The 12,417-nt window shown below is 46.8% G+C and overlaps 1 protein-coding gene across 1 annotated transcript in view; it reads right to left on the bottom strand.

Annotated features, from left to right (window-relative positions):
• Positions 1 to 6,325: 6,325 nt before the first annotated feature.
• Positions 6,326 to 12,417, bottom strand: part of C1H3orf70 (chromosome 1 C3orf70 homolog) — a 79,246-nt gene continuing 73,154 nt past the window's right edge. Inside the window, exon 2 of the mRNA XM_032338573.1 lies at positions 6,326 to 11,276. Coding sequence (XP_032194464.1) covers positions 10,720 to 11,276 — 557 coding nt within the window. The 3' untranslated portion in view covers positions 6,326 to 10,719. The remainder of the gene's footprint in view (positions 11,277 to 12,417) is intronic.

The raw sequence follows: 12,417 nt of genomic DNA, 5'->3' as shown, positions 1-12,417 counted from the left end.
GCACCACTGAATCAATTACAGCATCTTTATATTCAGGTCATGCCTTCCTAAGAGCATACTCTGGATTGGATTTGAAGAGCCCTCTTGTCTCACCTAAGGGTAGATGAGAAACAGACTCTTGAGTGTGGGGCAGCCCTGAGCACAGGGGATGTGGCAGGCTTGAGCGAGCCCCAACACCTGCCATCTGGAAGCCACCGTCCCTGTCCCTTCTCATGGCACAGAGCAGATGTTCTACTCTGCAGGGATGTCAGGTCCTGCTTCGAGAGCAGTCCCTTAGGGGCAAATATTTGTCCGGAAGTATTTCTAGACTCAGCAACAGCAGCGGTTCCACTGGCATCTCCATGGAGCTCACAGAGGGGAGCAGGGGAGCTCCCAGGATCAAGGAGTAGACGAGGAGCAGGCAGCTCTACGTGTCCCCCACTCACCCGTGTTAAGCTCCAGCTGCTTTGCTAGGCCCCATGTTCACCCCTTGGCTGTGACAGGTGGCAAAGGAAGGATCTGCGGAGACAGTTTCCATAGGCCCTTCAGGTACCATTTGGGAGGGCAGGTACCTGGTCTCAAGTCTCTTCTCATGCTGCCCCCCCACCCTGGGGGAGGAAGAGATGATCCTCTGAAAGGACATCAAGGACCTGATGGGAGAGGGGAGTGGATTCTGGTTGGTCACAATACGGCAGTACCCATCACAGATTTGTTCCTGGTAATAAGTATTTGAGTGTTACTGTAGCCCACCTAAAAACGGTTACTCTCAGCATCCAGCTTCAGCTGAGTGCCCCCAGCCGACTGTGTGTGCCCCCTCCCACCCATCGGGGGAGAGTCTCACCCAGTTCTCCACAAACAGCAGAATGGACTGCTGGAAAGAGTGCTGGGTTGCTAATCAGGCCCCCACCACTGGCCCACATGAGAGCTGAGGAAGGCTGTCTGCTCTTCTGAAAAATAAAAATAAAGTGATCTGTTCCATCTATAAGCAAAGGTCCAAGTGATGGGTGGGAAGATGCTTTCCAAAGATAACACTGCCAACCAGAACCTTCTGTGGTGAGGGGGAGGGAAGGTGTTTGTGGACGAGGAACGCCAACAGGGGCCCTCATCAATGATGAATGCTTTAGTGAATAAATAATTCAGAGCTTTGGGGATCCTTTTAGAAACAGTATGTTTCCACTCAGCTCTGCCTGCTGAAAATGTTTTTCTTAAGGTGCATCTCCAGAATCAGATGGCTTTGATGTGCCCGAAGATTCAGGGAAGACCTCTTGGTGTGTTGTCCTCTGGGCAGCCCACAGCCAACTCCAGCCCCTGGGGTGTTGGAGCACCCTTGAACTACCGGAGGGCAGAGATGGCCATCAGCTTTCATTCCAGGGGCACCTCCTTCTGCCACCAGCCTCCTGCGCTGATACTCTAGGAAGGCTTGCACAGCGCCTGAAGGAAAATGGCAGTTTCACTCACCCTTTGTCCACACTTGGGTGGGGGGGTTCCCGTCTGTCTCCATTGCTTGGGAGAATTGTGTTCTGTACACTCCCATGACCTCTGTAATTCAGTGCTTAAAATGTAATAAGGTATCCCCACAGTTTCCTTAAAGTCACTTTTTTTATGGACAGAAGTGTTCACAAACCCAATGCACACAGCTTGACTAACTGAGGACACCTGGAGTACCAGCACCCCGGAGGCCCCCTGAATTCTCTGTTCTCATACCCCCCAACTTAACCACCATCCTGACTTCCAGTAGCATAGTTTTGCTTGTTCTGAACTCTGTACTTTGTAAAGTACATTATGCACTCTTTTGGGAGTGGTTTCCTTCACTCTAATTCTGTTTGTGAGATTTATCTTTGTTATTCCTTCTCATTGCTGTATAGTAGTCTATTACCTGAATATACCGTAATTATCCACTGTGTTGTCAATGGACACTTGGACTGTTGCCAGTATGGGCCTACTGCCATTCTGCTTCCTGTTCTGGTGAACATATGTATGCAGTTCTGTTGGGTATGAGCTTAGGAATGATCTTGCAGGGTCAAAGGATAGAGGTAATTGGCCTCTTTCTGAATATATGCCCGCCTGCATGCACGCATGTCTACAGTTTCAGCAGCAGACAGTGGGGTAGGAAAGACAGAGCACTTGCATGCCAGCCTGGCACCGTCTCCTCCTGAGCTTGACTTTTAGTGCACAAGCCCTGAAATCTGCCTCCTGCCCAGCCAGCGGGTAGGTGGTTAGCTCAGGAGCCAGACAGGACCGGCTAATGAAGATGCTGGTGGGGCTGGGCCTTACCGAAACCGAGGCTCTTCTCCAAAACCAAGGAGCCAGGTAGCCCCCATTGCCACCTGACATCTGTTCCCTCCAAACTGCACTGCAGCCATCTCAAATGTCGGGATTTGCTCCTCATCGTCTACAGGGTGCCAAGCCCCAGGACTTCACCATTTGCCCAACCAGCCTTTTCTCCCTGGAAGGGTATCTTCCCATCACCCTTCAACTTTCCCACACTACATCTTCGCCTCCAGCTGAAATGGTGATTTCTCCCTTCATCCTCCCCTTTGCTGACCTGTGACCCCATTATTCCTTTTCTGAGTGGCTGCGTCAGACATAACTTGGGGCCTGGTGATTTCCCATTTGATTCAGGGAACACTGTAGCTCCAGGAACTCACAGCCTGTCCAACTCTTGGATATATTGATTATAGGATGAAAATCAACTCTTTGAAGTAGAACTGACCCCTTTGGGAACCCTAGTGATCTAAAAGGACACCCAGTGAATTCCAGTTGGACCCACTGATCTTTCATTGACCTCTCAGTGACCTATGCAGAGATAAATATGGTTCCACATCTATTTAGGGCCTTGGGTTCCTTGGGAAACCCAAATCCCTGGTGTCCTCTCCATATACTCAGTGCAGTCCCTACATCGTGCTAGAGTTAACTTTCATTCTTCTAGAGTCCCAGGTTGAGCAATCTGTTTGGATCCCTGTGCAAATCCCAGGCATCAGCGAGCAGCCCTCTCCAGACACAGAGCAGTCCACCAATGGGCCTTCCCAAGAGCTCCTGGACTGGGTGCCTCTTAGAGTGGTACTGTGGATACACGGCAATAATTCTGCCAAGTCCTTCTATAGATACGTGGATGTGCCTACACTTGTTCTGTGAATTTTGGCATCACAGCTCACACAAGCAGATTCTAAACATGAGAGCAGAATCTCAGCCCTCTATTGCATGGGGCCCTGCTTAAGCAGATTTCAGACGTTCACAACCAGGAAATCAGAGTCAGGGTCTACACAGTCCTCTGAAGTAAAATGGTCCCAAGAGGCAAGTCCATAACAGGTGATGACAGAAGGATATGCAATAATTAAGAAAGCAGTTGGCATCAAAGGCCCCACCCCAACAGGGCTGGGAAGGAGAGAAGGCAGAGGCAGCAGGTGACAAAAGTGCTATGATTGGGGCACCTGGGTGGCTCAGTGGGTTAAGCCGCTGCCTTCGGCTCAGGTCATGATCTCAGGGTCCTGGGATCGAGTCCCACATCGGGCTCTCTGCTCAGCAGGGGGCCTGCTTCCCTTCCTCTCTCTCTGCCTGCCTCTCTGCCTACTTGTGATCTCTCTCTGTCAAATAAATAAATAAAATCTTTAAAAAAAAAAAAAGTGCTATGATTGGAGGCCAATTGCCAACAGAGTTCTTAGATCCAGGACCCCACCCGAGCACAAGGCCGTGTCTGAGGTCCCAGGCCAGACCCAGGTCCAGGTCAAGCCAAGCTGGGCACAAAGCCAGAGTGACTTAGCAACAAGGGCAACACCAGGGGGCTGAGATGCGGCTCACTGACACCTCCACCTAGCACCAGGGCCGGTCCAGACAGAGGTGGGCCTGGGGCTGTGCAGTGGACCACTTCAGATCCTCGGGTGTGGGGAGGAGAGAGACAGGTGAGCGAGAGCAGAGGGAACAGGCCGAAGCAGGAGCAGAACAGGGTCTGACTGCACAGGCTTAGCAAGTGAGGGAGTCACAGCAGCAGGCTCTGGAACCTCAGCAGATGTGTGGAGCTCTGGCCCCGCGACTTACCTGCCACTTAGAACTCACTTACCGGCCTTTATCGCTGACTTGCCTATTGGTTGCATCAGCCATAAATTCCCGAAATTATCATTCCCCGCCTACCACACGGAGTTACGGGGTGTGGGTGACTGACATCTGGGAAAACGCTTGGTCACATCTCCATTCCGATGTTGCATTCGTTTGCTGGTTGACAGTGCCGCATGGTCTTCACCTCACGGCGACACTCCAGATCTCTTTCTTGGAATAAATCATCTGGGGTCTTACACTAGGTGACACAGAGGGCTAAGGCACCCCCCTGAAGCCCAGGCCTTCTGATCCCCCATCTCCAAATTCACATGCAGAGCTTCAGGCTGGGGACTGAGAAAGACAGGAAGAAACAAGTCCTCTCCTCTTTCTCCAACCCATGGGCACAGGGATTTTCCATCCACCGTTGGAGGCCTGGAAAGGAGTTACTGCTTAGTGGAGGCTGGTTATTTCAAAGACACACTTCCCAGTCCAGCCTTCAGTCTCGTCCTGCAGGTCCCTGAGCAGGGGTCACTGCCTCTCAGACTCGTGGGCTCTCCACGTCTGCCCCCACACACCTTGCAAATGCTCCACCTGAACTCACTGGCCTAGGACTCATCATCTTCAAATTAACTCACCAGGTTTCTGATTATGAAATAGTATTGATTCATTTTAGGCAACTAGGAAAATTCCAAAAGGCGAATAGAAAAGCACCAATATCTGCCATGTTTGCTTTGTCTTGCTTTTTACTTCCACCAGTTCCCATACCTGCTTGGTTCCTGCACAAGTCCATCTGAACTTGGACGCACACCTCCTTCAACCCTACTGTGCCAGGCTTGAGTCCCAAGGTCCTGCTCTACTCCCTTCAGTCAGCACAGAACGGGGTGGCATCGCAAGGGTTAAAGGCATTACCAGTTCGCAGTGATTGAATTGTAATGAGGATGAGATGCTAAATTAAAGTTTATTGCAGAATAAAAGTGTATGTAGTCAGCATTTGTAAGAGGCTACAATGAGATGCCTTCTAGAACTTGGCAGTACAATTATGTAGAGTTAAGGGAGTAAAATGCACACGCAGTAGATGAGATTAGCTGTCGGCAAGTCATTTTCAGACAAGTCATCTTTTGTGAAGGCAGAAACAGCTAGCCTAGAAAGCTAGTCAAGATGTGATTAAACATGGAAGAAGCCACAGCCTCATCAAAGCCCCGAAATATGTGCAGCAAGCTGGGATGTGTGTGTGTGTGGTCTGTGTGGAGCACAGAAAAGGGGGAGTGGGGAAGGAAGTCTGTTGGTGTTGCTCCAACACCGCCTGCCCGCCCGGGAGAGGCCTAAGGCCCCTGCCTGGGGCCAGGGGTGTGCTGGGTTACAGGCAGGACTGGCAGCCCCTGGGCTCTGCTCCGCTCCGCTCCCAGGGGCACCAGCAGCGTCCTGTCTCAGCCTCCAGCTACCCTGGGGCGGGGGGGGGGGGGGGGGGAGCACCAGAGGGAGCAACTCGGGCAAAGGGCCAGGAATGTGAGCTCTAGAGCCAAAGTAACTGGGTTCTGTTCTGACTCCTACTACCTACTACTACCTATAAGCTGGGCCACCTGGGGCAAATATATTCACTCCTTGAGCACTTTCCCTGATTCGTGCAATGCAGTGCTGCACTCTCCCTCAGAGGGCTGCCGTGAGGCTTACCTGTAGAAAGTGGTAAGGCTGGGCCGTAATTACTAATAGTAGTAACAACAGCATTATTATTGTTACCAATAAGTGAATGTATTTAGCAGTCCCTAGTAAGGTTATTCGCTGAAATCCAACCCCAGAAGCTGCTCTTTTCCAGGTGTGAATTAGCAAACTGAGCTTTTGGATTTGCCACGTGGAAGTCTGGACCCTGAGGCTTGGTGACAAAGCGACCACACCCCCAGGACCTATGGTTAGAACTGTCTCACACGCATGTGTAAACCAAATACAAAGCTGTGGTTTTGTGTGAAAGGAACACTGTCTGTGGGGGGGTATGTAAGTTTTACTAGTATAAACCTGATGTAGCCAACAAAAAAGTCCTTGTTACAAAGTGTTCTGGGAGTGTAAGCAGGTCACCAGGAGCATATTACCGTTATGAGTAAGAATACTCGGCTGCGTGTCATCGTTTTTGTCCAGTCTAAGTGTGACGATGATGTCAGCTGCATGTTTCCTGGCACAGAGTAAGCACTCAATATACATGTTACACATTTGACAAATGTGGGTTCCGTTTTTGTTTTGTTAAGTTCACAATGCAATATTTAAGCAAGACAGAACCTCTCCAAAGGAGACAGTGGGGGAGAGAATAGTCCGAACTCCAAAATATCAGATTTATGCTGGTACAAAAGAAAAAAATTACATTTATTTTACAAGTAAGTATTTTCCTAAAGTATTATACATAAAGGAAAGTTGAGCTGTCTGTAGGGAAACAATATAATTTTAGGAAATTACAGAGTGGTCAACATTGTGCTTAAAACTTTAAAACAGGTGCAAAAAGTAGCACAGTAAGTGAATTTTGCAAGGTATGGACAGCCTTCAAAAGGGTATATGGATACAATGATACAGAAGCTCAATATTAAAGCCTCCAGTGGTGATGTGCTTTCAGACTTGTTCACACTAATAAGAGAGCTCGAGTAAGAGAGCACAGCTTCAGTCCCAAGAGAAGAACTCCAAGCACTAACAGAAACACGGCAGTACGCACGCAGTACGGTCAACTCTCCATCCCCCAGAGTAATGAATGGGAGCAGAGACAGAACATTTTTAAAAAGTAAAGAATTCCAAAATTAATTCTGAGAAGTGCCCTTATACTTGTGTTTGGAGGTGAGAAACACACACCCCAGGAATTTCCGGCAGGAGTCAGCAAGTACAACTCCCACCTCCTTCCCCTCTCCTCAACGAGAGGAGATACAAGCCTATGCTGTTCACTGGAAAAGCCTAGAATGCAACTGCCTTCCTCAGTTCTGGTTCCCACCTCCCATGGGGAGGGGAATAGGAAAGAAAAACTGTTAAAATGTTTCTCTCATGTGAAAAGCCAAAACATGTCAATACAACTTTGCAAACAAGATGGAAAAATCAAGAGCTGACATATAAATATTAGTTTAACTTGTGCTTTTTTCCCCTTTGCCTTGTAGTATTTATACTGCCAAACATGTCTGGGTATTTTGACAGCTTTCTAAAATAGGTGGTGTCCTGTTACTCAAATAGAGAAATTTGTATAAAAGGAGTTTGTTATAATTAGTTCCAAAAGAACAATTTCAAATAGGCCAGGAAGTGGAGATTAAAAACTAAAACCACCACCCCTAAAATGGGATCAAACCCTAGATCAAACCCAAAAGGTACCTCAGGACAACCACTTCATGGTTTTGTTTGGGTTGGGTGGTTTTATTTGGTTTGGTTTGGTTTTGTATTATATTACCTTGAAGTACACATTTTGCTTTTCCAGGAAAGGAACTGGTTTTTATCCAGGGTTTTCTCACATTCTTACTTCAAATCTTAGAAATTACAAGGTAAAAAAATACCTAGATTTGACGGTAAAGCCTTATTTGTTAATGGGCCAAAGAGTTATAGCCGCAAAAGCAACTGAATTGGTTTGTCATGGCTCAGAAGGGTTATGAGCATATCTGAACCTTGAAAATTCTAAAATAAATGTTGGTTCAGTAAGAAAGCTCAATTCCATACTGCACTTACCATGCATCTTCGACCTAACAGCTTTTACACCAACTTGCAGTAAGTGGTAATGGAGCTGGGTTTCCATCAAGGACCCCAAAAGCAGCTTCTCCATCCACACAGCCCAACCTTTTGTTCCAAGTGAGCAAACTACCAGGTTCACGTTAAAAAGTTTTCATACCTGTCCATGTATAAGTATCAAACCAAAAGACTATTTAACATGACTGTGTCTGATGTCTATGATACACATTACAGTCTAAACGTTTTCTAAAGTGCCTATAAATATGCTTATACAAATGAACAATATAATATTAGGTTTACAGAGAAATTCCTTCATATAATATATAACAGATAGGCCTAGAATTTAGTTGTAAATACACATTTTTATACCTTTATCAGTTGTTTTTGGAATGCAAGCATAAAGAAACAATTCTGGTTCAATCATAGATGATTTTCAGAGAATTATTAACAGTGCTAGGACACAGAAATTCTTGCTTGTGCTTGTGTAGAAAAGGCTATTTTGAGATCCAGGAGCATCTGATATTTAGAATCCAATGGAATATCTCCAATTCTATAAAATAGTAGCAAGTGAAGCTTTGTGAGTTTTTAATTATAAAGAGATTGTGCAAATATTTAAAGTGATTATCAACCATTATTAAATCCAAAAATTCCATTAAAATCGTGGGTAATCTGAATGGCAGTTCAGGAGTTTAAAAAACAGGAACCTAGGCAAAAGTCGTAGATATTACCCATAAAGGCCCCAACCCTGCCCCAGCCAGCTTCAGAAATGTGGCCCTGTGACCACATATTTCCATGCTTTGGCGACCTGGTGGTTGACTGCAATCAGTTTAATGAACAGGAATGTGGGCCCAAAGTTGAGAACTGAGAGGAGCGGTGTTGAGAAAGAAGACCCTGCATGTGCCCACATGGGGGCTCCAGTGAGTTCACCCACGGGGCAGGCACACACAGTGGCGGCCACACGGCTAGCCTCCCAGGACTTGGTCTCTATGCCCTCCTCCAGCAGGCCACTCCACGAGGGGCGGCCCTGAGAACCACAGGCAGACTCCCCCGAGGTCTGTCCCTAAGCCATCTGGGCTGGGGAAGCTGCTCTCCACGCCCGCCTCCACCTGCCCTCTCCTGTACCTGCTGTTCCTGCAGCTCCTCTCACCACCTTCCTGGTCTGTCTTGTTGAGTCTCTACATTTCAGTAAGTGGGAACCGTATGTTGCATTCCTAGCATAGGAATTTTCAACTAACACTGTTTTCAAAGGAATATGCGTGCTCTGCTTTCTAATCCCTAGGGACGTTCTGAGCACCTAAGCTTAATGATGTGTTCTAGCTAGTCACGTGAACGACATATACAGCTAAGAAAGCAGACTCTGCCTAGAGTGATTTGTGAAGGATGCCAAATGAAGCCTTCAGAGAAGAACACAACGGGCCTCTTCTTATTTCTTAAAATACACACTCATGTGACACAGAGGAGATGTGCCAAAATGCGAACGGAGCACAAGATAATGCTCCAAGAGCATGCTCACGGTTAGGATAGGAGAAGGACTTCTGTCTCTCCACCAAGGATAGTTCCGATTTCATTAGGGCCATATTTTAAACTTCCTGGATTCTTAACCATGCTTTACAGAAAGCAGATCTGAAGAAATGGCAGATAAGCAGCTCACACAAAAACACCTTGTATAAATGGAAATTAGGAGAATTCTGAAGAGAGCTAAATAAGAAAGAATTATTTACTATTTTGTGTGTATGAGAAAAGAGAACATGTACAACAGACTATGACTATTACTATAGTAAAGTGAATGAATATCACACAAAATATTTTCTCCTGACTTAGCAGCAAACTATTTCAACTGCTTTTGCATTTGCATAAAAAAATCCATGCATCATACTGAATTCTAATCCATTTCTCACCTAAACCATTCTAATGCTTCATACAACCAAATGAAGCAGAATTAATCAAACCTATTAGATTCATTCCTAATCCCTAAAGGACTGCTGTCTTTAGCATTTCCATGCTAACTAAAACTATTACTGATTTGTTTTTTCTTAAGACGTCAGATGTGGCTGCCTCCTAAGTATAATACCTATATAACTTCCTAAAAGTTTTCCCCGGATTTGAAGAACAATTAAAAAAAACAGGGAAACGTTGAGGGACCCACCCAAGGGGCCAGCTCGAATACTGCAACACGTTCCCCAGCTGCAAGCCTAGCACCTCCCTCCTACCTCTGGGTTCCCAGAGCGCTCTGGGCACCGTGACCCGCATGCGTTGGCACAGTGCTCTGGACTGCGGACCCCTCCCTGTCAGGAGTCAGGTCTCGTTCAGGCTGCATCCCCAGCCGCACCCGTCAGAGCGCGGGCGCTCAGCTAAAGCCGGACTGAATGTGAAACTGAAGGTGTCAGCTCTTGTCAGCGAAGGTCTGGCTCCACCCCAGGTCACACGTGGTATGCGAACACCAGCCACAGCTGGGGTTGAGCGAGGGTCTCCAGGAACCTGCAGCGGTAAGCAGAGGCAACACAGGCCCAGGCCCGTGCAGGTGGTGGGAGAAGGGCAAAGGGACAGAATGGCATCTGCCAGTGCACACTCTGTTCCCCTCTCAGGGGCTGATTCCCATTTGAGACCAGCAGGGTGGGGGTGCCTATGGGCACACCGGAAGGAATGCCAAGAGGGGCGTGGAGGGTGTGTGTGAAGAACCCGCCCCTTCATTGCCTCCTTCACTCGGGGTGGCTCCTCAACCTGATCCATGACCCTCTGTGACCATCACTGCATCGCTTTCAAAGTTCCCAGTGAAATTAAGGCTGGGTCACAATTCATGACACCAGATGCTACATAGAAAATAAGTCTAGATACAAAAGAAAACCATTTATAAGAAAAGGAATGTCTTAGTTATCAGACTAATGTAAGAGTGATGCTAATCAGCAGACCAGTGAACTGCTACGGCTGTTAGAGAGGGGCAGGAAACACCAGCTGCAGTGGAGAAAGGATCCATCGGACGGAACTGCAGATGCTCAGCACGATCAGAGGCTGTGGCTCCTGCCTGGGCTCTCACACGGTGGTTTCTATTGTCTCAATCACTTCCAGATCCGACTGTGAAGGGGAGAGAAGGGTGCACTCATCTGGCTCCCAGCTGCTCTCGGGACTATAATCTTCCTCGGAACTCAGTTCCGCTCCTTCCTCCGTGTCCTCATCACATGATTCCACGTAGTGAGCCCCGATTGCATTGATCCCGGAGTCCTCAGAACTTGAGGGAGAAGAGCAGTGATCTATTTTAGGGGTACTGCTCTCTCTTGAAATTAAGGCATCGTGTGCAGAGACCTCCTCGGGACTCATTTTGTGGGAATGCGGTGCTGGCTGCTTCTGCACATAACACATCTTCCCATTGATGCATTTAACCTGATAGTTGTCGATAAAGAGGTCTGAGATCATACAGTACCTTGGTGAATCAGGGGGGAGGGGTGGCTGGAAGACGGATGCAAATTTCAGAAAGTGTTCAGTGAGTGACACCGAGATCTGAATGGTGTTTGTGGGTTCCCGAGGCTTCGCAGGAATCTCCGTGCTCGGAAGCTGCTCCACAGGGGTCATGGGCTGATACACGTATTTGCCTGCGGGGAACACCAAAAAGGTGGTTGAAATCAAAGAGTATGACACAAACTACATTAATGTAGCCATAATGGTTTCTTTCCCAGGATCAGATATTTTAAAAAATATTTCACCATCAAAAGGAACCAGTAATAGAATCATTCAACATTGTTATAAGCAATGAAAAATACAGTGTGGTACATAATAACATCATAGTATTTTCATCTAAAAAACTCAACACTCTACAAATTTTAAATTATATTGATGTCCTTCTAATACCTCTGAGGTGGATATATACTAAAATCCTTACTTTACAGACAATTTTAAAATGTTTTACCCCTTGCACTATAACACCAAATGCTCACGATATAGTACAGTAAAAACATGCTGTAAAGGGGTGCCTGGGTGGCTCAGTCATTAGGCATCTGTCTTCGGCTCGTAGCCCTGGGATCGAGCCCCCATCAGGCTCCCTGCTCATTGGGAAGCCTGATTTTTCCTCTCCCACTTCCCCTGCTTGTGTTCCGTCTCTCTCTGTCAAATAAATAAATAAATCTAAACAAAACAGAACAAAATGCTGTAAAGTTGTAGCCTATAAAATCCTAATTCCATCCTATCTTTAATAATTATTAATACATGTGATAATATATATATTTTAAAACTAGAGGAATATATACCAATTTATTATTAAGATTACAGAAGACTTCCACATTTTAGGTTTCTATGTTTTCCTGAGAATACATATATACACAGATGTATGTAATGGCCTGGAGGGTTGTCCTAGCCACCAGTAATGGCTGGGGTAAGATAATGAGGCATGGAATGATCTCTTTCAAGACCCAAGTTCATCTGTGGCCCAGTTAGAAGAAGTTTTCCCTGGCCCCAACTCCACTGGCACTAAGCAACCCATGCCAAGTAGAAGCAAGGGTACAGGTGATGTAGTGGGTGACCTATTGGGCATTTCCAGGAAACCAAGAAGCTTATCTACAAACTTTCTGCTCTGAGCAGTGTGTCACATAGCTCACTGTGGAAGTGAGACCTAAGTAGATCTGTTCCTAATGTGTCTCTCTCTTTGTTCTCTTTGACTTCACTCAACACTCTGCAAAGCCTCTCAGGTACCAAGTGCTAAGGAAACTGAGACAGAGATGAGTCTGTATATCTAAAATG

This window comes from Mustela erminea, chromosome 1 (assembly GCF_009829155.1).
Source record: "Mustela erminea isolate mMusErm1 chromosome 1, mMusErm1.Pri, whole genome shotgun sequence".
Classification (NCBI taxonomy): Eukaryota; Metazoa; Chordata; class Mammalia; order Carnivora; family Mustelidae; genus Mustela; species Mustela erminea.
The sequence above is the reverse complement of the archived record's forward strand: the minus strand, read 5'-3'. Positions and strand labels throughout refer to the sequence as shown.